Source organism: Rhineura floridana, chromosome 20 (genome assembly GCF_030035675.1).
Source record: "Rhineura floridana isolate rRhiFlo1 chromosome 20, rRhiFlo1.hap2, whole genome shotgun sequence".
Taxonomy (NCBI): domain Eukaryota; kingdom Metazoa; phylum Chordata; class Lepidosauria; order Squamata; family Rhineuridae; genus Rhineura; species Rhineura floridana.
The window spans coordinates 14023586-14048630 of record NC_084499.1 but is presented as its reverse complement, the minus strand read 5'-3'; the positions used below and the strand labels follow the sequence as shown (position 1 = coordinate 14048630).

At 45.7% G+C, this 25045-nt stretch overlaps 1 protein-coding gene and 1 pseudogene across 2 annotated transcripts in view; one reads left to right on the top strand and one right to left on the bottom strand.

Annotated features, from left to right (window-relative positions):
• GSN (gelsolin) overlaps positions 1–25045 on the bottom strand; it is a 56734-nt gene continuing 31689 nt past the window's right edge. For both annotated transcript variants that reach the window (XM_061603760.1, XM_061603759.1), the window contains exons 2-17: positions 20178–20379; positions 17883–18037; positions 16922–17083; positions 16328–16477; positions 14721–14810; positions 13529–13661; positions 12603–12691; positions 11408–11623; positions 10194–10327; positions 8161–8251; positions 6906–7076; positions 5357–5531; positions 3087–3211; positions 1944–2021; positions 1743–1803; positions 1–397 (exon numbers count right to left, since the gene is read on the bottom strand). In XM_061603760.1, coding sequence (XP_061459744.1) covers positions 228–397; positions 1743–1803; positions 1944–2021; positions 3087–3211; positions 5357–5531; positions 6906–7076; positions 8161–8251; positions 10194–10327; positions 11408–11623; positions 12603–12691; positions 13529–13661; positions 14721–14810; positions 16328–16477; positions 16922–17083; positions 17883–18037; positions 20178–20370 — 2193 coding nt within the window. In that variant the 5' untranslated portion in view covers positions 20371–20379 and the 3' untranslated portion in view covers positions 1–227. The remainder of the gene's footprint in view (positions 398–1742; positions 1804–1943; positions 2022–3086; positions 3212–5356; positions 5532–6905; positions 7077–8160; positions 8252–10193; positions 10328–11407; positions 11624–12602; positions 12692–13528; positions 13662–14720; positions 14811–16327; positions 16478–16921; positions 17084–17882; positions 18038–20177; positions 20380–25045) is intronic.
• Positions 10924–11041, top strand: LOC133374029 (5S ribosomal RNA; annotated as a pseudogene).

Sequence of the window (25045 nt, the reverse complement as noted above, 5' to 3'; positions counted from 1 at the left end):
TACGAGTTTCTAAGTAAGCTTTATTAAAGACCGTTTTCAAAGAAGCAGAAAAGCCAATAACAGTTCATGATCAGGTCCTCGGATACTGCACAGCTACTTTGGCTAGTTATTTAAAAAAAAAAGGTGGCACAGAGGCCATAATTCTGCATCTGGTGGAAGAGGAAGGAACTAGCTCTTTGGAGGCAGTGAAGGCATCAAACTTGTATCTATAAGAAAAGGGGTTCCCTTTACGCGGCCAACTCGGCCATGGCCCTCTCCAGGGGATCAGTGCTCCAGTAATCGTCTTCCCAGCCCAGGAACCAGCCAGTGAAGGTGGGTGGTTCGAACCCTTGCCGGATGAGTGTGATGGGAGTTCTCCTGTCACGGCTGGCAGGGTCGGTCTCGATGTATCTCCTTGCTGTAAAGACCCAAGAGAAAAATGAGCTTGTTGCAGAAATCCTAAGTGAACAACCTAAGAGAGGTTAGTGAGCTTTTATTGGCATATACAGTGGTTGCCAACCTGCAAAGGCCTTCTGAGATGAACCATCACCCCCAGATTCCCAGCTTTCTTTTTTTTTAAAGTAAGTTTCTAGCTTTTTTAGAACCTGAGATATGAGGCAAAACGTACAGACACCATTATTTTAGTGTGTGTTAGAAATTAGCCTGCTCTACAATTTCAGTCTTTTACTTTGCCCACCTACCCACCATGGAAGAATACACACACACACACACACACACGGAAACATTCCTGAAGTGTGTGGGTGTTGAGTGTGTGTGGGAGGCAGGGAGCAGGGAGTTATAAATACGTGGTCTGTGTGAGAGAGGAAGAGATGCACTTGGGCACAGACAGCTAGAGAGGTGTGAGTGTGTGAGTGGGTGGGTGTGTGGGTGGGTGTGAGTGGGTGGGTGTGTGGGTGAGTGAGTGAGTGAGAGAGAGAGAGAGAGAGAGAGAGATGCATGTGTGTATGTTGTCTCTATGTGTGGGATGAGGGTGTGTGAGTGTGGTGTGGCCCTCTTGTATATTTTTCCTGGTACTGGGGAATGCTCTCTGTTGTTGTTAGAAAGCAACAGTTTCGTTGTGTTTGTGTGTGAAAGAAATCAATATTATGTCCCCAAACAGGATCAGGGGCACACAGCTGACTACTCATGGTAACCCTGAGGTTGTCCAGGGCAAAGCAGCAATGACTGAACTCTCTCTCTAACATTGTGTTATGTCATACCCTCCCACCCCTGGTGGCCATATTGGGACTGGTGCCTACAGCACTTTTTTCAAAATTCAGAACTCAAAACATGTGGCTCAATAGCCAAAATATTACAATTTTTTTTTAAAAAAGCCTTTGCTGCTAACACAGTGGTTTGCATGTCTCTCACGTTTAAACCATAGTTAAACTAAACTATGGTTTAAAAGTAAATGCACAGCATGCTGGGCCTTATGATACTGGCAATTATATTCTCAGTCCCCCTTCCTAGTTATGGCATTTCCCTACACCAGGTGTGGGGGACCTTTGGCGCTCCAGATGTTTCTGAACTACAACTCCCACCAGTCCCAACAAGCATGATCAGGGATAATGGGAGTTGTATAGAACAACATTTATTGCATTAGTCTGTAGACCATAGCAGAATACTGTAAAACAAAATCCCCAAACTGATGGGAGTTGTAGATCAGCAACAACTGGAGGGCCAAAGATCCCCCATGCTTGGTGTATAGTCCAGTAGATCAATGAGCAAAAACTTTGGAAATGAGAAATGTGTGGCCAGCCTACCTGATGTCTGAGCCTCTGTCTTCTCTTCCTCTTGAGCATCTTTTCCAACCCACACAAAGACCTTTTAAAAAGAAAAGCAAGAAAATTACTTTAGAATCACTGAAATAGATCATGACATCTTTTTTATTTTCCTTGGTTGTACTCTGGTCTCTTTGCTATGGAGCGTGAAAAGACCTGGCTAGCAATGAGGTGGTGGCATACCTGGTCCCAGGTGTCCAAAAGCATCACATCATCAGTGGCCAAATCATCTTGGGTTAGCTCTCCGGGCACTTCTTCAATCTAAACAGAATATTTAAGAACAATATGTTAAGGGCCACAAATAGCCCAACCAGAAGTATAAGGAGTTTGCATCATTAGGTCATTCTCAGGAGAAGTCAAAAGGCTGAGAATCGGGTATATATCTGGGATCGCTTGAGTTCCATTTGGAACATGTGGAGCTTCTGTCCATGTGCAGAGTCCTGTTCCCTCACCATTGCGCAAGCACAGCCAGGTGCCACACAGTGGTCTGCCTGAGACTTGGGATATTTGAAGCCAGGGATGGGGAACATGCAGCCCTCTAGATGTTGTTGGACTCCAACTCCCATCAGCCCCAGACAGCATGGACAATGGTCAGGGATGATGGAAGTTGTAACTGAGCAACATCTGGAAGGCCACAGGCTCCCCACCCCTGGCTTAAGCACACCTTCAGAGACATGAGACGTAGCAATTTGTGACGCAGTCCTAGCCACTGCCAGTATTCTCCAAAATGTTCTTTTAATTCCTTAATGATTTCACCATGCTGCATCACAGGTGTGGGAGACCTTTGGCCCTCCAGATGTTGCTGAACTACAGTTCCCCTCATCCCTGGCTCTTTAGCCATGCCTGCTGGGGCTGATGGGAGTGGTAGTTCAGCAACATCTGGAGGGCCCAAAGTTCCCTGAATCTGCTGTACCAGAATGTGTGTGCAAGGATTTTGGCTGGGGCCTCCTCTAGACAACTTGTTGACTGAACATTCATACTGATTCGCTTGCACAAAGTCTAATCACCGCATAGACTATGTCCTGTCTTCATTCAGCAGTTCTGATTTGTTTGGATGGAGGTTATACAACAATGAACATTCATCCTGATTTGCTTGTGTGGGGTGTAGGCCCCTTCCAACTGAACTATTCTATGATTTCTCTGTCATTTTCCTAACCAGAAAACTCATTTTTTTTTAAAAAAAAGTGGATTTGTTGCACCAGGATGACAGAGCACTTTAATCCACTTTAATTTTACGAACCGAAATGTCCTGGGATGTGCTTGAATCCCTCCTACAACACTGACAGTCTGGAGGTGACCCAGGTTATCAACCCACAAGGTACTCACAGTGAAGCGTCCACTCTTGTTGGAGCAGGCAAAGAGTCGAGGGGGGTGAGCGTCCATCTTCTTGTCCTTCAGCCGAGGGGAGGTGCGATAGGCGGCTCTTCCGCCGAGCGCTTGCCAGAAACTGTCTGCAAGGCAGAAAAAGGTGCCACGCATGTGGATTTACCATCATTGCCACCCTGTTGCCAGGAAGGATATGGCTGCCCCCAATTTTGAGCGAGCAGGGTCTTCTGGAATGAATGGTGGACTCAGGATTGGAGATGCACAGTGCAATCTCATATGCTCTTAATCAGAACTATGGGCCTCTCCAGACATAATTTTTCATTGTGCATTCATGCTGAGGGTATTGGGGCAGTTATACACTATCCCACTTCCAATGCCATTTGCCCCTGCAAAACGTTTTGGGGTAGGCATTGTCCTGTAACATCTTGCTGGAATCCTGTAACGTTTGATACCATAAAGGTTCCAGGGTTGGTTTTGTGGTTTTTTGTCTCATTTTTGTTGCATTACAGTGCAACGCTGGCTCCTCTAGCCACTGGAGAAGCATAGCAGAACGACGAATGAAGCGGAAGGATGTGTGGATGGCCTAGTATCAGTCCGCCACTAAGGCACTATTCTTGCACCAATGACATGCTGCAGAACGCACCCGCAAGAAAGCACCCATCTGGAAGGGCCCTGCTGGTGTTGCATTGCCCCACCCACTTTTTCCTCAGGCCCCATCCACCTTTGACATCTGTTTTCCCTTTCGTATGATTTGCACCTCCTCGAAAATTGGGGAAGGGCCATCGTTCAGTGGTATGCAGAAGGTCCCAGGTTTGGTCCCAGGTGGGCCCGGGGAATGCCCCTGTTTGAAAGCCTAGAGATCCACTGCCAGTCAGAGTAGACATTACTGAGCTAGACGGACCAAAGGTCTGATTCAGTATGTTCAGTAATCATTCTTCACTATAGGGTTCCGACTCATAGGGAAGCCCGGAGAGTGGTGACAAGATCTAGGCAGAGCTTGGAAAAGTTACTTTTTTGAACTACAACTCCCATCAGCCCAATCCAGTGGCCATGCTGGCTGGGGCTGATGGGAGTTGTAGTTCAAAAAAGTAACTTTTCCAAGCTCTGGATCTAGGGCCTTCTCAGTGGTGGCCCCCGAACTATGGAATGGTCTCCCCGAGGAGGTGTGCCTGGCGCCGACACTATCATCTTTTCGGCGCCAGGTTAAAACCTTTCTCTTCTCTGAGGCATTTTAATTCCTGTTAATTCTAAATTATTATATTTTGATTTTAGACTGTACAGTTTTTTGTACAGTTTTGTATTGTGATATACTGTATTGTGTTATTTTTATTGTATTTTTAATGTTCACCGCCCAGAGAGCTGTTGCTAGTCGGGCGGTATATAAGCTTAATAAAATAAAATAAATAAAAATAAATAAACCCTCTGTGCCTATGTAATGAAGCTAACACCAAGGGAGTTTTTACTATAAAGCACCCAGTCGCGGCGGGTGGCTCCATGTCTGTTCTGGGTTCAGTCCATGATGCTGAACTGCAGCTCCTTGAAAGTTCAGCCTAAAACCTGGAGCGGATTTCACTGCCCCACTGACATGGAGCCATCAGCCACCACTGAAAGCTCCATGTACATAAATGCTACAATTAATACTGCTACTCCTGCTGCTATTAATAATAATAGCAGGCGATGGTCTGAAGGCACGTCAGGCCGGCACCCTGCCAAGCAGGGTCAGGTGTGGCCAGTGCCTGGATGGGAGACCACCTGGGAACCATATGTAAGCCGCCTTGGGTTTCTATCATGAAAAGAAAGGCAGGGTAGAAATGTAATAAATATATAGTGCATCAACATCCCCTTTTTGCAATGCTTGTGGAGTTTGATATTTTGGGCATCATCGAGGACCGATTGCCCAACCTCGGGCTGGAAATGGGTCAGCGGATGAAACCTATAGGGCAGAAGCGGAGGACTTTTTTCAACCTGAGGCCTCCGTTCCCTGATGGAGGCGTCACAGAAGCCGTGGGCGGGGCTAGATGCAACTGCAGGCCACGTGCCAGCCACACAAACCACGCATGCTGCCCCTCTTCCAATCTCTCCATCCAGGCAAGCAAGTCGCGTTATTACAGTTTCAAGGACATGTTCCAGCCAGGCGAAAGCATTCTAGGGTGGTGTGGCCTGAGGAGAGGCCTGACAGCTAGACAGAGTGGCCTGGCAGGCCACATTGAGTCCCCTGGCCTGAGGACCCCCACCCTAGTTATAATAAGGTTAGGCATCACACTTCAAACCTGGTTCTCTGCCTTCAGCAACCTCGGTGGCCCGTGCTCCTAAGATCTTCAGCAGCTCCTGGGCCCCAGTCTTCTCAGCACTGCTGGACCCTTGGCCCACCCACAGGTAAGCAGCAGAGGGGGTTTTCAGCACAAAGACGTCATTGGAATTGAGTTCTTTTGCGGCTGGATCTATCTGCAAAGTGACAAACGTAGCCCGGTGTCAGAGTCGCTGGACATGGCCTGACATCCAAAGGCTTCCCCCGTGAAGGCACCTAATCCCACTTGACTTTCCGCAAAGTAAAACAAACCAAAACATTTTGGAAAACAAACCAAAACATTGAACACCCCCTGCCCTGAAAAATACTGGGTGACGATGAACTAGGAGTGATTGGAGTCGTGGGATCGGGGAGTGGAGTTATTCCAGAATAAGAATGTAAGAAGAGCCTGGCTGTTGGATCAGGCCAGCGGCCCTTCGAGTCCAGTATTTCGTTCCCACAGTGGCCAGCCAGGTGCCTTCATGAGAAGCCTGCAAGGAGCACATAAGCACAACAGTGCTCTCCCCACTTGTGATTCCCAGCAGCTGGTGTTGAGAGGCGTACTGCCTCTGATAGCAGAGGTAGAACATAGCTATTGTGGCTAGTAGCCATTGATAGCCTCCGTGGATTTGTCTAGTCCTCTTTTAAAGCCATCCAAGTTGCTAGCCATCACTGCCTCTTACAGGAGTGTGTGCTGTAATGCAAATGCAGGTAGCCTAACTCTGTTTGAAGTCATTAAATTGTTATTGGCAATAGGCAGAACACTGCTTCCTTATACTTCCACAAGTAAAAGGGCTAGAGACTTGCTCTGTGAACTTAAAGCTGAGTATTCAGGGAAGGGTGGTGGAGGAACATACCTATGGTGGAAATTCCCATTCTCTATTTTCCCAGCAGAGACCCAAGAATGCCTGCTCATTTTTCAGATTTCATTTTGTTACCATGGTCGTTCACCCCGGTTAAAAACTCTGGATGTTTTTCATATATGAATTTCTTTTTTTAACCAACCAGTATCTACTGATGTTTTATTGATTTTTTTAAATAATATTTTTAATTATGGATATTTGTACTGGTTTTTTTGTATTTGTATGTTGTATCCTTCCTTGATATAGTTTATGATTAAGTGTGGATTATAAATATTTCAGTAAATGAATGTGAGCTACATACTGCACACACATACATGCACAAAGTTGCACTGCACAATGAGTTTTGTAGTCTTTGGGCTATGTTGACTACTGGTCTCATGCATGCCTATTTTGCTGACATTGTGAGTATGGATAAGAAGTTTTCCCTAGCTTGAATGCACACCAGTTCCAATAACAGCAGTGTGCATTTAGGCGAGTGCTTGATTTGGAACATGAACCCACACCCGTGGAACCCCAAAATTTCATTTTGGAGAGAATTTGACAGCAACATTAGTTAAGAAAACACCCTCAGTGGCTTGTGTGAAAAAGGAACAATCAACCACGGACAGGAATTAAGGGAGAGCTTGCTAGGTAGTCTGTCCATAATCTCCATATTTTTGGGTCACATACCTCAACTGCTCTGGTAGCACCGGAAGTGCTGGACCGGACCTGGAAGAGCCGTGTTGGTGCAGGACTCGTCTGACCTCCTTCCCTGGAGGTACCACCTTTGTATATGACCAGAGGTTTCCCGCCAAACATGCTCATCAGATGAGGTGGCTCTTTGCCCTGGACAACTCGTTTCTGTCAAGAAAGAAGCCCACGGTCACTCCGCAAAGGAAGGAAAGACACGGGGGGGGGGGAAAGCTCTTGTTATCCACTGTCCTACCACTAGTAAGCCTGCAAAGTGAGATCCACGGAGCATGGACAATTGATGAGGGTTGCCAACTGGGGGGAGAAGTTGAGGAAGGGCCATAGCTCAGTGGGAGAACATCTGGCTTGCATGCAGAAGGTCCCAGGTTCAATCCCCAATGGCATCTCCAGGTAGGGCTGGGAGAGACAGCCCTGCCTGAAAACCTGGAGAGCCACTGCCAGTCAGTGTTGACATTACTAAGCTAGATGGACCAATGGTCTGACTCAGTATAAGGCGGCTTCCTCTCTTCCTAAGTTATGGCTGATAAAGCATCTACCGTTTAGCCCCCATATCGGTTAATTAGAGGCCCCTCCAGACATCTGGTAATGAAATCTGGTAATTATTCATACCACAAATGTTCCAGTTTATTTTGGGTCCTGCTTTTGTTGCTCTGTAGTGCAAGAGTGCCCCTCCAGATGACGATAGTGTGGTAACATTGGTGAAGCATCACAAGCAAGTAATAAAGTGGAATGACGTGTGAATGGTCCAGTATAAGTCCACCACTAATGCACTACTATTTTGTCAATGACATGTTGCAGAATCTACCTGCGCAAAAACTACTAGTCTGAAGGAGCCCTCTATCTTTTCATTGGTTTTCTGTTTTTTTGTGATCTCTTTTCTCAAATAATTTAATCACAGTCCACCTTTGTGGTCTAGTCAGATTTCCCTGGAATACCTGTTCACCTTTCAGGTTTCATCTTTTGTTAGGACTACCATTTGCTCTGATTAAGACTCCAGGATGTTTTCACATATGTGTACTTTGCACACAGTCATGCCCCATGATGGGTTTTGTAGTCTTAAGACTGCATAAACCACAATTATGTCACATGTGCAAATTTTCATTGTCTCTCGAAGCCTGCTGCAACTCTGGACTGTGGCAGGTCCTCTTCATGCCTTGCTCCTTCCCTTACGCCACTGCAAACTTACTCAGCCCATCCATCGTTAAGCCACATGCATTGGCCCAGATGTCAATACCTGCACTGGAGTGCCTCCTAGTTCCTCATCCAGTTGGACGCTCAGGAAAGCCGAGGTTGTGATTTCATCTTGGGAGGAATCGGCACCCTGCCTGAAAAAGCAAAAATAAAGTAGGGGCAGGGAACCTTTTTCCTCTCAATGGTCACATTCCCTTGGGTGTAATCTGTTGGGGCTGCATCTCTCTCTCTCTGTGTGCTTATTCACACCTTATACCAGGAGTGTGGAACTTTTTCTGGCTGGCAGATCAGATCCTTATCTCCTTATCCCTGGTGAGCCAAATTTGACAGGTGTGAGGGGGATAGATGGGCAAACAGAACTGCACTGGCTGCCAATATACTACCTGCTTCAAGCCAAGGGTTAGCTTTAAGCATTTAAAGCCCAATAGATCCTGGGGCCAGGTGACGTGAGCAGGTGTGTAGTGATCCAGGGTCTCAGGGAGTGTTAGACCCTTTACTTTTTTTGGAAGCAGGGTCCTAATGCAGCCTTTCCCAACCAGTGTGCCTCCAGATGTTGTTGGACCACAATTCCCATCTTTCCTGACCATTGGCAATGCTGGCTGAGGCTGATGGGAGTTGTGGTCCAACAACATCTGGAGGCACACTGGTTGGGAAAGGCTGTCCTAATGTCTCCAGCATCCTATGAGACAATCAGCATGAACGGGGAGTGGGTTGGCCACTGAGAAGAGTCTTCCAACATGCTTCCTTGTCCTTTCCTGCTTATTCGAGCCAATCAGAGTAAAATGAGGTGAATCAGCCACTGCGAAGACTCTCGTCAGTAGCTAACACTCTAATACACTCCCTGTCATGCTGATTGGCTCCTAGGAACATCTGTTGCTGTGGGAGACATTGCACATGGGAAGGACTGAAGAATGTGGAGATGACAACGGTGCGCAAGCGAGTGAGGGGGTGTGGCTATGAGGGGCCGTGGCATGGTTATCATGAAGGGATCCTGCACTTCTGAATTTGTCCCTACATTACTGGACCGGAGGGACCGCTTTCCCCCATATACCCTTGCCTGGCAATTGTGTTCCTCTGATTTGTGAAGGGTTCCCTATGCCCCAGAGGTACTCCTGGCATCAAGTGGAAACAGGGCCTTTAGTGTTGTGGCTCCAGCACTTTGGCATCAGCTCCTTATTGAACTTGGAACAAGCCTCAAGCTCTTTTGCTTTTAGGCAGCTATTAAAAACGTATCTATCTATGAGAGTGCGAGGGAAGGGAGCAACATAAAAGGCAGGTTAGACTAAGAATTCAAAGGCTGCTTGGTGAACTTAAGAAGCGCCTTGCGGGATCATCTAGTTCAGCATCCTGTTCTTGTGGGGCCCAACCAGATGTCTTCGGGAAGCCCAAAAGCAGGACCTGAGCGCAGCAAAACTCTATCCACTTATGATTCCTTGCAACTCACATACAGAGGCATACCACACATTTGAACCCACCCCAAAGAGACCAGAGCCTTAATCCAGCACCTTAGACCACTGGGCCATACTACCTTGTGGTAAAGTGGGAGCGAGCAGCCACTGTGCGTACAAGCAAAAGTGCTAAGAAGAGAGATAGCATGCAGAGATGATGCGGAAAGAGGGGAGGAATTTGGGGCTTCACAGCCAGGGAAGAGTTAAAAAGATCACGGCCTGTAATGAGAGAGATTGCAGGAGGAGGTAATTAAGCCAGTGAACAGGAGGTTTTGTTTGGTTTAACAAGGGTAGGAAGTCAGGAATTGGTTTGTGTTCAAAAAATAAAACTTCCAGCAGAATTCACAGCTTTTCTCTGATGGAACAAACTCGCTGAATTCCAAAGATCTTCATTTGTACGTTCCTAACATTGCCTAAAGGGTGACTCAGCCATTTTATACGATATATATTATACAGAAGTTCTGTAATTTGAAGCTTTCAGGGGTTTTTTAAATATGGTACGCTTATTTTTCCTATATATGTAATGTTTAAATTACTGTTGCATGCCGCTTTGGAAACCTTTGTTGGAAAGCGGTTTATAAACCTTTAAATGAATACCAATAAATAAATAAGAAAAAAGTTATCTTACCAGGTGTAGATGATCTTCCCTTGCTTGCCACCATGGCGGTAATCGTACAAGATGATGTAGCTGTCGCCGCCGTAGAACTGGCCGTAACGCGAGGGATTCACGGGGACTTTAGCGGATCCTTCTATCCTCCAGATCTGCAGGGGGGAAAGAGGAGAAACGATCAGGGAAAGGAAGAGTGCTTCTCAAGGCTCAGGGTTTAGTCAGAACGGACAAAGGAAGCATTTCTTTACACAGCGCATAGTTAGACTAGATGTGGCAATGGCCACCAACTCTGAAGGCTTTAAATGTGGGTCCAACAGATTCCCAGAGGAAAAGGTTGCTGATAGCTATAAGCCATGATGGCTACTGCATGTTCTGCCTGCAGGATCAGAAGCGGCCAATAGAGGCAGGTCCATTAGGGTGGATGGAGCACTGCCCTACCAACCTCAGTCCACTCTCAGCCAGCCCCCACCTGCCTGACTTCCTACTTACAACCGGTCCAGGGGGTGGCACTGATTGCCAGCTTCCTCCTCCCCCTTAGTTTCAGTATTGCCCTTGTGGAACTCAGCAGGGAAGAGGAGGATGGGGACAGAACTGGAATTAGTTGGCTCAGTCTGCCATTGGCTCTGGTTCCACCTACTATAGGGGCTCCCTGTCTTCCACTGGAGTAGGCACCAGCCATCACTGGAATCAGCATGCCTCTGAATGCAGTTGCTGGGGAACTTCAATAGGAGAGGACTATTGCCTTCATGCCTTTGGCCATAGTACCCTGAACATGCCCTATTTGTCTGATCTCGGAAGCTAAGCAGGGTCTGGCCTGGTTAGTACTTGGATGGGAGACTGCCTGGGAATACCAGGTGCCGTAGGCTTAGAGGGAGGCAATGGTAAACCACCTCTGAATACCTCTTACCATGAAAACCCTATGAATACATCCAAAAAAGATTCATAGGGTCGCCATAAGTCATAATCGACTTGAAGGCATATAACAACAACAACAACATTGCCTTCATGCCCTGCTCTTGTGCGCTTTCCAGGGGTATTTGTGAGGCCACTGTGAGATTGGGTCAATCTGGCAAATGGCTCGTCTTACATTTGAGTTATAATTTTTTGCCACTGACAGCACTCCAACCCACAGACTCAGCTTTCCTCTTTCTTGCTCTGAATTTCAATCTGTCTAATGGTGGGACAGATCTATTTGGCCCCATTTCTGCCTAGCTGCTCCCTGCCTCAGTTACCTGTTTGTTTCCAGTGCCGTCATCTTCCATGCCATGCTGGGCCGCCATTGCTGAAGAGGTGTGAAGCGTGGCTGCGTCAAAAGGCACTTTGTCAATCTTGGCCACATGACCGGAGATGTAGGCCACACCCAGGCCCTCTGTCTGGTCCCTGTCATGCCAATTCTTGAAGAATTGCTTGAAGAGAGGAGTCTCGCCACTCTCTGGAAGGACTTGAATCTGAAACAAAGAAAGTAGCCTGAGATGGAATAGTCTCAGTTGGAGCCAAACTGGAGCAGAGTTCAATTTAAGACAAAAAGCTCTATCAGTATAATTTGTTCTTGAGACTAGGTCTCAGTCCAATTTTCTAGCTATTAGGCTACACTGGCTCAATTCAGACAGCACATTAAACCATGGTTTGAACTTCCAGATGAACCAAAAGCAAACCATGGTTTAGATCTGCTTGTCTGCTTGTGATTTCTATCTTGTCGTGCCTCAGGTTCTTAAGTTCACTCCCATCTCCATGGTGTCAGCAGTCTCTGGAGTGATCAGTGTAGAAGTAGGGTTTGATCATTCAAACACTGCAGCTAGCACAAAGTTTTGAAAGGCAAATTCAAACCATAGTTTCACATCTTGGTTTGCTGACCAATCGCAAATGAGCGGTTTGTCAGTTCAGGCATTGCAGCAAAGCTCAGTAAGAAGTTAGAACATAAGAAGAGCCTGTTGGAGCAGGCCAGTGGCCCATCTAGTCCAACCTCCTGTTGTGACAGTGGCCAACCAGATGCCCTAATGGGAAGTCTGCAAGCAGGACTTGTGCGCAGGAGCACTTTCCCCTCCTGTGGTTTCCAGCAACTGGAATTCAGAACCATAATGCTTCTCACCGTGGAGGTCATAAATCTTCCTTAAGTTTGGTGCGATGTCTGAATAGAGCCAGTCCTTCCATTTCAGAACTCCTACTTCCACCATTTAATGGAACCCTGTGTGTTTCCTACAGTCCCCATTTTCCCCATTTATCTCCCATAAATCCTAACCTCATTCCAAAACTCAGGGATGTGGAAGCTGTGGCTCTCCAGACGTTGCTGGACTGCAATCCCTGCCCATTGACCATGCTGGCTGGAACGGATGGAAGTTGGAGTCCAACAACATCTGGAGGACCACAGCTTCCACAGCCCTAATGTAATCGTAGGATGTCTATGGATAACTGTTCTTTTATCCTCACCTGTGTGTGTCGGGGATAGCCCATCTTGGTGATGAACTCTGAGGCAGTTTTCAAGGCTGCCTTCCTTTCCTCAGCATTGGCGTTCTTACCTACAGTTAACAATGGAAGTGGGAGAAGATACATATATTAAAAAGGGAATATAAACATTTGCCTCTTTCCAAACTTTCCAAAGTCCTGAAGACATGTTGGGTGCCTGAGGCACAAAATTCAAATATGTGAAGCAGAACATATTTCTGAGGCAGAAAATCCAAATATGGGAAGACATTTTGGTGCCTGAGGCACGAAATTCAAATATGTGAGGCAGAATATATTTCTGAGGCAGAAAATTCAAATATGGGAAGACATTTTGGTGCCTGAGGCAGAAAATTCAAATATGTGAGGCAAAACATATTTCTGAAGCAGAAAATTCAAATACGGGAAGACATTTTGGTGCCTGAGATGAAAAATGCACACATGAAGACACCATGGTGTTAAACATATACACAACAAATGAAATCACTGACAATTTGCCGTCTTTGAAGGACACCCTCAAATCTCATCTAGTGGTAAGGCCTTAAGCTGTTCCACACATCCTGACCAATTTATTTTTCCCTCCAAGCTCAAGTGGGATGTGAGGAGAAATGTACCTTGGCTACCAAAAATGGCAGCAGTGTATTTATAGTATGAGTTTGTTCAAAAAGAAAAGTGGGGTAATTAAACCCCTTCCCCCAATTTCTCACTGTTACATCAGGTTAGAAAAATCCATGAAGTAACGCCACCATGTTTAAAGCCTGTCAGCCCCCAAGCAGAATATTCACATCCCTATGCGATAAGGCACGCTGTCCACAGGAACCGAAAACCTGCCCTAGCCAATCCTTCGCCCTATATCTTTCACAAGCGCATGTACTGAGTCAGCCATATATGGCTTCTGCCTCTCTCCCTTTTACCTTTCCAGACAAAGATTTTGCCATCACTGCCGTGGTCAAGAATGAAGCAGTCATCTGAGATCAGGGCTGCTTGAGAGAATGGATTCTCATCAGCCACCAGAGAAACTGCCATGCTGCCTGCCCCGTTGGATACCTGTAACAGTGCGGCAGAACAGGTCATTAATCATTATTATTTTATTAGCATTGGATTATTATTATTATTATTATTATTATTATTATTAATTTGTTTTATATCCCTCCCTTCCTCCCAGTAGGAGCCCTGGGGTTGCATTCCATGTTAGTCCTACTCAGAGGAGACCCATTGAAATTAGTGGACATGACTAACTTAAGGCCCATTAACTGAAATGGGTCTACTCTGAGTAAAACGTGGTTAAATACAGCCTATGGAGTTGTATTCAATGCTAGTCCTAAGTTGGCTATATCCATTCATTTCAATGGGTCAACTCAGAATAAGACTAACATTGAATACAACCCAATAATAATAACGGATTGTATCCAACTAAGTCCTACACAGAGTAGACCCACTGACATTAATGGGCCTAAGGTAGTCATGTTTGTCCATTCAGATGGTCCTTTGAAAGGAAATATTGATAAATGAAAGGCAATATTGATACAACTAGGGTTTCTAATATTGATATTTTACAGGTGGATTTTTTTTAAAAAAAATTGTTGTCAACAATAGCCATGGAAAATCACTAGATAAAAATCTGATCTGCAACGATAGAGAATAAGGAAATTAATGGAAAATTTGGTACCAAATCTGAATTGGGTGGAATTCTAGCATACCCCTAGTTCATTATAATAGAAATTTGCTGAGTCAATAAAAACAACAGCTCCCTGAGGACCAAGTCAATATTTTTTTGTTAGGGGTTGAGGATATACTGCAACATTTTGTTGCGGGCTCCACTTATCTTAATATTATTGGTTATAAAATAGTTCATTTGACAGGTTGCTGTTGCCTTGATAAAAACAAAATTTTAAAAAAGTTGGATTAGCTAGTCAGGGGTGGTATAAATGGTATGACAGTGTTCCCATCATGCTCTCTGGTCAAAGCCAACCACCGAAGGGCACAGCTGAAATTGCCCTTTGTTCTCTTTGGAGAGACAGCGAAGGAGCGCAAGAGAGAGCTGTCTCTTCCCACATTGCAGGGCTCCCTCTCTGTGTCTCACTGGCCATCTGCTTCTTGTTATACCTTGTACAATTTAGCCAGCCTTCGGTTGGATGCGTCAGCTTGCTCATCAACAGCAGTGCCCTCTGGCAGGCTGGGCTTGGGTCCCAGGACCTGAAAAGCAAAGAGGCAAATATATATATATATATATATATGAGAAAACTGCTGGTTGAGTGTCTCTTGACTAAAAAGGCTCTAGACCTGCCAGATGCTTCTGCAGAAGAAACAAACAGGATCCAAATGGAAAAATAATCATCAGCTAGTTCTTTTCCCCCTCCCTACTGTCCAAATTTATGCTTGTTGAGCAAGAGGATAGTTCTGAAAAATGGAGGGGGCGGGAAGGAGAAACCAAGCACAAAACCGTACGGTAAATCAACTAGTGTGCAAGTTGACTTCAGGACATGGCTTTGGCTGTCGAGGCTAGTCTATTAAGGCAAATGGGGCACCGCCCCACCAAGCTAAGAAAGTAGGGACATAGAGCCTTGTACGGAGTCAGACCACTGGTCCATCTAGTTCAGTGTTGCCTACACACGCTGGCAGTAGCTCTCCAGAGTTTGGGGCTGGATTCTCTCCCAGTCCTACATGGAGATGCCAGGGATTGAACCTGGGACCTTCTGCATGCAAAGCGGATGCTCTGCCACTGAGCTATAGCCCTTCCCTGAAGCTCAGTCTATCCTCAGCCAGCCCCCTTCTGCCAGACTTCTTATTTATACTAGTCCTGGGGCTGGTCCTGCCAGCCAGCTTCCTCCTCCTTAGTCTCAGTGTTGCTGTTATAGAACTCAGCAAAGAGGATGGATGGGGAAAAACTAGAGTTAGTTGGCACTGTTTGTCATTGGCTCTGGCTCCACCTACTGTTCGGCTCCCTGCCTTCCGTCCTACCAGTCCCAATGGGTGCCAGCCATCACTGGACTCTGGTCAAAGAGAGAGAAAGAAAGAGACTTCTTTAAAAGGACAATTGAGGGGTCTGTGGCACGTGTTGGAGTTGTCCCCGAGATTGTGACAAAATAATGGAAGAAAATGCTAGATCAGGCCAAAGGCCCATCCAGTCCAGCATCCTGTTCTTACAGTGCCCAACCAGACGCCCCAACCAAGAAGACCTGCAAGCAGTGTTGGGCCATGAAGCAGTCTCTTTCTGTATCCCAGTGCAGCGGTATGGAATGTGCAAAAAGAAAAGAAAAGGGGCAGCAGCTTTTACACGCTCATTGTCAACTGGGCCTTGAACCCTTATGCCTTGATTAACAAAACAAACTGACGGGGGGGCAGAGAAAATATAGCAACACTGCCCAGTTTCCTCTCGCCCAGCACATTTTGATGAGGTGCACTGGAATGTAGAAGGGAGTGTATGACCTTCAAGTGGGAAATTGGGGAATTAACTAAATACGTCTTCCCTCTGCTGATGCAAGCAAATTGGCAGCCACAGCAACTGCCTTTCAGTGTTTTGTTTCTAAAAAAACCCTACAAAACCCAATAATGGATTCCTTGCATAATGTGCAGCGTTGCCCTTGCAATGCAAACCCATTCATGTTTACTCAGAAGTAAGCTTCCCTGTGTTCAATGGGGCTTACTCTCAGTGTGTGTAGGATTGCAGCCTAACAGCACATGGATTCATGGGGGAATACATAAGACAGGACCTGAAGCATCTCGTCCCGCTCGGCACCATCTTCCACGACATAGACCCTTGCACGTCCACTTCTCTCATTATCCCGGATCCCCTTGGCGACTTCTGTGGCCTTCAGCTTTTCATACCGGTTACTTTGGGAGCCACACCACTGATGAATATTCTATGGGACAGAGAAAGAGGGAAGACAAAGAGGCAAATGTTTTTGCCTTTACAGTGGGAAGCTAGATTTCTTACGATGAGAAGAAGGACACACCAAGTGGCCTGGTTCGCACATAATGCAAAACCATGGTTAACGTTAAGCTTAGTTCATAAACCATAGTTAAAGCTGAGGCATCTGACAGACAATGACTTAAACCTTGGTTGATTGGTCAGTCCAAGGAGTGGCACTGCCTATCGGCTTCCTCTTCCTCCTCCTTGCTCTCAGGGTTGCCCTTGTAGAGCTCAACAGGGAAGAGGATGGGCCTAAAAGTAGAATTTGTTGGCTCTGTCTATCATTGACTCTGGCTCCACCAATAGTTGGCTCTGGCTCCACCTACTGTAGGGCTCCCTGCCTTCCACCCAGTGGGCACTAGTCACCACTGCTATGATACTCCAGGAAACGTACCTGGCCCAGATCCAAGATGAAACAGTCGCCGGTGTTGAAGCTGTCCCAGCTGACGGGCACCTCCGTTGCTCGTGCTGTTCGCCTGCCTTTCACTTGTAAGAGTCTCTGGACAGTCACTTCGTTGGGAACCACGTGGCGGAAGCCAGAAGCCACTCCACCAGCCTAAAAAATGGAAAACAACAACAACAACCCCACAATTTGATTGGCTGCCCACCAAGATGAGCATCTTGGGTTTGGTCTGTCTGGGTCTCAATCTCTCTGGCCTCCCAATGGGAATAGGGCCTTTGGCAGTTGAGTAAGAGCTCCCCTAAACAACATATTTATTGAGCATTCATCCTGAATTGTTCACAGAGCTTACACAGGGGGAAGAAATTCAGTTCAGTTTGTATTTAAAGCCGGATCTATCAGATTCCCACTTTCCGAAACCATATGAGAACTGAAACACAACCATCCCTTTGAAATTTGCACTTATCCGAATTTTGCAATGCAATTCTCCAACTAATTTTTACAAAAATGCATATTTCATTCAGGTAGATGTGATTGGGGGAATATGACCTTACAGGCCAAGCTGGACCCCCTGGTGGGGTCCAGAATGTCACTATTTTGCAGTAGGGATTCATGTGCATACCGTCAAATTTAGATTTGCGCAGTTACAAGTGGATTAAAGTGCTCCATTGCCGTAGCGCAACAAATCCACTTTTAAAACGCATGGGACTTTCTGCGATTTGGAAAATGATGGGGATGTATTTATTGCTAAATATATTTGCATAGCAGCTGGATGGACACCTGTAAGGGCTGTTGTGCTGCTGCATTCTGCTTTGCAGACTGCAGAGCAAAGGGCTTGACTAGATGACCACCGAGGTTCCTTCCAACTCCATTTTTACCCCTAGATGGCAGGCAGTCCAGGGACACTTTTGCTAACGAGAAGTACAATGAATCAAGACACTGAACTGGCACATACTTTGTACTTGATGCCTGATTTGAAGTACCCCAGGAAAGTGGAGGATTCATGCCGTTGCACCTCCCGGTGCTGGATTGCCTTCCCGCCAAGGTAGTCATCCAGCTGCACCGTGAAAATGGCAGCAGATCCACTCTCATCCTGGCTGCATTGATCCCCTAAGAATCAGAAATGAAAGAGATGAAGGAAGAGTTTACCAGATAATAATGAGGTCTGTGGGTCACAGGTTCCCCACCGCAGGATGATTGGGTCACCACTGCCCACACAGCGGTGCTGAATCGGGCGTTATTGTGAGTTTCTTGGCTGGTTCACAGAGTAGGGGTTGGCCAGTCTCAATGATCAAGGACTCTTAGGAAGCCACCTTATACAGCATCAGACCGTTTGTCCATCTAGCTCAGTATTGTCCACACTGACTGGCAGCAGCTCTCCAGGGTTTCAGGCAAGAAGTCTTTCCCAGCCCTACCTGGATTGAATTTGGGACCTTCTAGTCCAGCATCCTGTCTTCACAGTGGCCAACCAGACACCAGGAAGCCTGTAAGCCGGCCCTGAGTGCAACAGCACTCTCTCCACTTGTGAATCCTGGGAATTCAGAGGAATATACTGCCTTCCACAGTGGAGAGAGCACATAGCCATCCTGGCTAGTAGCCCTTGATAGCTTTATCCTTCATGAATTTGCCTTATCCTCTTTTATAGCCATCCAGGTATATCTTGCACTTGTGTTATCTCCAGAAAGCGGCAGAGAACCAGTAGACCACTATTGCACAAGCATGTCTCTCTTCAAAGGAAACAGAGACTCTTATCTCCTTAGAGGAAACAGGATAAAGACCTGTGGGGCACAATCCCCTATGTGTCTATTTCTCCTAGATAAGTGTGTATTGGATTGCAGCCTTAATTGTGAATATATCAAACTTAGCTATGGGTTTTACCCCAATACTTTCTACTCTGAGCAGATCCATTTAAATTAATGCATCAAAGTTAGTCATATCTGTGCATTTCAGTGGGTCTACTCTAGGTAGGGCTACATTCACACCACACATTTATTCCACTATTATTCCACTTTAAATAGTCATTTATTTATTTATTCATTTATTACTTTTGTATACTGCCCCATAGCCGAAGTTCTCTGGGCAGTCATGGCTTCCCCCAAAGAATCCTGGGAAGAGTAATTTGTGAAGAGTGCTGAAAATTGTTAGGAGACCACTATTCCCTCAGAGAGCTACAATTCCCAGAGTTCCCTGGGAAGTAGGGCTAACTATTTAACCGATCAGGGAATTGTAGCTCTGTGAGGAGAATAGGGGGTCTCCTAACAGCTTTCAGCACCCTTCACAAATGACACTTCCCAGGATTCTTTGGGGGAAGCCATTACTGTTTAAAGTGGAATAATAGTGGCATAAATGTATGGTGTGAATGTGGCCTAGGACTAGCATTGGATATAACCCTATGGATTTTGCCTCTTTCCTCCTAAACCTGAAAAATTCCTTTGGTCTATTGTCAGTAAATAAAAAAATAAACTATGCAGCCGTTTTCAAGAGGTAGATTATTGCAATGAAGTGAAATGACAACAACAACAACAACAACAAACTATTACTATTATTATTTAATTTGTGAATCACCTTCCATATACATTTCAAGGCAAACTACAATCATAAAATAAAACCAGCTAAAAATAGGTTTACAAACAGTACAAAAACCAAGTAAAGATAGGGTTAAAAACATGCACATAAGAACAGTCTGCTGGATCATGCCACTGGCCATCTAGTTCAGCTTCCTGTTCTTACAGCGGACAAGAAGATGCCCATAAGCGCAACAGCACTCTTCCCGCTTGTGATTCCCAGCAACTGGTATTCAGAAACATACTGCCTCCGACAGGGGAGGTAGATCACAACCATTGTGGCTAGTAGCCATGGCTAGCCTTATTCTCCACACATTTGTCTAATCCTCTTTTAAAGCCATCCAAGTTGGTGGCCATCACTGCCTCTTATGGGAGCCAATTCCATAGTTTAGCTATGTGCTTTGTGAAGAAGTACTTTCTTTTGTCTGTCCTGAATCTTCCAACCTTCAGCTTCATTGGATGTCCCAGAGTTTAAGTGTTATGAGAGAGGGAGAAAAACTTTTCTCTGCCCACTTTCTCCATACCATGCATAATATTGTACACTTCTATCATGTCGCCTGGTGTGGTTAGGATGTTAAAGGCTGCCTGCAGTGATTTCTTAGCAAATCTGTGCAGCAGGCCACTTGCAAGGGTCCCTGCTTGGGATTTTTCATCCGCAGTACCGACCTCCGCAAAGTCTCCCTTACCTAGCCAGAAATGAAGGTCATACTGCAGATTCCCACTGCGCTGGCGGATGGTGTTGAGGATCACGTAGGCATCGCCGGTGAAGAAGTCCCCGTAGAGATTTTTTGGCACCGGCACCAGGTCGAACTTCTCAATCCTCCAGATCTGAAGCCCAGGTTCCTTTCCGGCTTTCAAAAATTCAGCGTGCTCCACCATGCTAGCGGGCTAAGAGAGAAGGAAAGAATTTGGGGGGAAAAACCTCAGTTCAGTTTAGGCAGTACAAAGAAAGCTTTGTTCCCTTCTGTTGTTTCCTTATTCTGCCTCCGGGACAAACTTGGCCAGATTTCCTTCAGAGTCCCGATGCTCCCTTTCAATCTTCATAAACTTAGATCAGGAGTATGTTAGAGCTTCCCCTCACTGCCCTGTTCCATGCATGTAGGAATGGCGAAGAATTTAGATTCCGTTTGCCTTGAAAGGATGTGTCCTTTTTGATGTTATTGTAGGATGAGCACTTTTTGTGAACAATGTTCTTTCATTTTTGATGTATTTTAAATTTTATATTGGATGCTTTTTAAAAACCGTAAGTTGCTTTGAGATTTTTCTGGTAACAAGTGAGAATTATTATTCAATTTCCAAACAATACAAGAAACAAAACACAGCCATCCTTTGAAATTCACACTTCTCTGAATTTTGCAATTCAGTTCTTCAGCCAAATAGACAAAAGATTGCATGGACTAGGGTGGTGTGCATATATTAGTAAAAATAAAATACAAAACATGCATGAGATGAAGGGAAATTACTTTGCAAAAAGATGCGTATGAGGCAAAATGTTTCTGTTACGGAAAATGCTGATGAATTTTCATACTGATGAATTTTCATGATGGATTAAAAAAAAAATCTACAAACTGATGTCGAAATGGGGAGAAGACAGGAAAAATGAGAGAGAGAAAGCAAAACTGACATATTTGCTTATCCCTGCTTGCAAGCTATTTCTGCTTTTCTATCTTCGGCTCTTCCTTCCTTCCTTCCTTCCTTCCTTCCTTCCTTCCTTCCTTCCTTCCTTCCTTCCTTCCTTCCTTCCTTCCTTCTCTGAGAACATCAGAGAAGCCCTGCTGGGTCAGGCTAAAGGCTCATCTAGTCCATCATTCTGCTCTTATAGTGGCCTACCAGATGCCCTAATGGGAACCCACAAGCAAACCTGAGCACAACAGCACTCTCCCCACTTGTGATTTCTTTCCTGGAGTCCATGCATCCATGCATCCATGCATCCATCCATGCATCCATGCATCCATCCATCCACCCATCCATCCACCCATCCACCCATCCATCCATCCATCCATCCATCCATCCATCCATCCATCCATCCATCCATCCATCCATCCATCCATCCATCCATCCATCCATCCATCCATCCCTTCTCCCCATTCCTGTTCTTTTGTTTTATTTACTATATTTACTAAGGCAGGAGAGGGAAACCTTTTTTTCAGCCCAAGGCTGCATGCCCTTCTGGGCAACCCTTTGGGGGGGTCACATTGCCCACGTTCCAGTGGGGTCAGACGCAAAAGCAGTCACGGCTAGAGTCAAAGCTAGGTGGAGCAATTTAGGGGTCTTGTTTTATTCTTCTACTTCTGTGTTTTGATTTTACATTGTAACTCGCTTTGAGACACTTTTGTGGGAAAAGCGACAAAATAAATATTGCAAATAATAATAATGGGCTGCAGCCAATGCTAGTCCCACTCAAAGTACACCCACTGAAACGAATGATCAGGAATCACTTAGGCCCATTGGCTACAATGGGTCTGCTTTGAGTAAAACGTGGTTGGCTACAGCCCAAAATAATAGATGTTGTGGATTGAACCTGGGACCTTTCCCCTGCAAAGTATGTGCCCGACCACTGAGTTATGGTCCTTTCCCAGTTTACAGTGTATTGTGTTTTTTTTATCTTGTACGTCGCCCAGAGTGGCTGGACAACCAGCCAGATGGGCGACTAATAAAATAAATAAATAAATAAATACAAGCATGTAAAAGTGGGCAAGAGCCTCAGGGGACATTATATGCTTTCAGACAACTTCCTAACTTCCAGCAGAGGCTGATCCGTTAGAGCAAGTGGAGCACTGCCCCACCAAGCTCAGCCTGCCTTCAGCCAGTCCACCTCTTTACTTACAACAAGTCTAGGGGGTGGCACCGCTTGCCATCTTCCTCCTTAGCCTCAGTGTTGCCCTTGGAGACTTCAGCAGGGAGGAGGATGGGGACAAAACGAGAATGAGTTGGCTCCACCTGTCATTGGCTCGGGTCCCACCTCCTGTTGGGCTCCTTGACTTCCGCCCCACCAGTCCCAAAGGGCACCAGCCACCACTGCTAACTTCCCATCAGCGTCCAACATCAACAGCCAGGTAAGCCACACCAGCCTAGACAGAGCTCTCTTTGCATAACACAGGAGCATGAGTGACTCAGAACAGTGTTTTCCTTGCGTTGCTTGGGTTACTTAATGCAGCCCAGCCTGTGGAAAGAGCCGACGGGGCCTCTCTTGGTAAGCTCTGCAAGGCACTGTCAACAACAAGAGACATTTTTTTTCCCTGGCAGGGAGGCGGAAGGGTTACCAAGCTGGTCGAGTGACACTTGGATGATTTCCACACCCTTGTTTTCACTCCACCTCTTGAGCCAACTCCTCTCACTTGTCATGCCAATGATATTCATTGCCCCAGGCTTAGGGATGTAGGAAGCTGCCTTACATTGAGTCAGTCTATCAAGCTCAGTATTGTCTACACTGACTGGCAGCGCCCCTTCAGTCACAGCCTTACCTGGAAGAACCTGGGACCCTCTGCATGCAAAGCTGATTCTCTACCACTGAGTTACAACCCTTTCCTATGGGGGACTCCTTCCAAGCGCTTGCAAAAAAGCGCAAGACAAATCTCATCTGCTAGAAATTTCTTCTGTGTTAATGGCAAACAGTTATGAAATCCTGCAGCATGGGGACAGCACAGTTCGCCTGAGCTTTTTGATTTGATTCAGAGGGTGTTTTTAAAAATGTAGTCAACCAGTCAATGAAGCCAGGGCTGGGGAACCTGTGGCCCTCCAGATGTTGCCGGCTGCTATATAAGAAATTTGACCTAACCTGAGAGGCTCACATTATAAAGGATTTAAAACATCAATTGACCAGTTCTAGACCAACAGACTGTGCAGGATATATATTTTATTGCATAGGTCATATTCACCACAATCAAGACCTAAAAGGAGCTAAGTAATATACAGTCAATAATTATTCATATTGTCCCCTCAAGAAGACCTGATAAAGGTCAAAAACGCATTTGGTTAGAGACTTACTATTATTATTATTATTTATTAAACTTATATACCGCCCGACTAGCAATAGCTCTCTGGGCGGTGAACAACAAAAAATACAATAAAATTACACAGTAATACAACAGAGCATATAAAAAGTACAAAATCTAAAATCTAAAATCAGATTACAGCATATTTAAAATTAAAATTAAATTAACTTAAATTAAAATGCCTCGGAGAAGAGGAAGGTTTTAACTTGGCGCCGGAAAGATAATAATGTTGGCGCCAAGCGCACCTCCTCGGGGAGACTATTCCACAGTTCGGGGGCCACCACTGAGAAGGCCCTAGATCTTGTCGCCACCCTGTGGGCCTCCCTATGAGTCGGAACCTGGAGGAGGGCCTTCGTAGTAGACCATAGTGTACGGGCGGGTTCATATCGGGAGAGTCTCAGATGTAGACTGTCTTGATAGTGTGCATTGTTCTTTTGCAAAGTCCTCACAATAGGACTCCCTTCTGAAGTTGGCACGTTTGGATACATAATATAATGAGAAATCATGTTTGTGATGCAAGCTTTCTATCTCTATATATGTTTGTATATGTATTGATGGTATGTTAATTGTATATTTTGGTTGTTTTAAATTATGGTCAGTGGTGTTATTTATTAAATTTACCATTAAAATTATATTAATCATCCCAGTAACTCAAGCTAATATACCACTTAGCCCAGTTTTGTAATTCAGCTTTTGTTAAGGTTGGGTTCTCATCCTTTGAAGTTGTAGCTTGACCACCTGGCTCCCATCAGCCCCAGCCAGCATGGCCAATGGCCAGATATGGCAGGAGTAGTAGCCCTGGAGGGCTACGGGTTTAGGGTTGCCAGGTTCAATCCCTGAGACTGATCCTGTATCTTTAGGAGAAAAGAAAGTCAGCCAAATGCAGGTGTTCTTGCAACCCTGTGATGGGAAAAACCACAAGGTGGAATTCTCCCTTCCCCCTGCACAACTTTTAAAGATACAAAAGACCTCTTGGAGGTTGTGCAGGGGGAAGAGAGAATTCCACCTTGTGGTTTTTCCTATTACAGTGTTGCAAGAACACCTGCACTTGGCTCTCTTTTCCTAAAGATACAGGATCAGTCTCAGGGACTGAACCTGGCAACCCTATACGGGTTCCTCATCCCCCCCCCCGCATTAAACACTGCCGCTGTATTCCCTATGGCAGAACAGCAAACAACAGCTTCAAGAGGACCAACTCCAAGTGGTGTGTCAGATTTCAAATCTCCCAGATTTCAACTCTTTTTACCTGGTTGTTGTTTTAAATCAACAACTGATTTCATCTGGGTCTCTTAGAGCACTGAGTCAGGATTTCTAACACAAAGTTGAATGGTGCAACTAACACAGTGCTGAATGGTGCAATTACAGGAGGATGACAGAAAATGTGCAATTCTCTGCTAAGGAAGATGGCACAAGACATCCACCCCAGGAAATGATAGGGCAGCGGACAGATAACAAGGAATGCAAAGAGTTGTTAAGGTGCCTCAAAGCTCTGTTGGTTTTCCCTGCAGCAGACAGGTAGAGAGGAGGGTCTGTTTCCAAGCAGATGCCTCTGGGCAGCC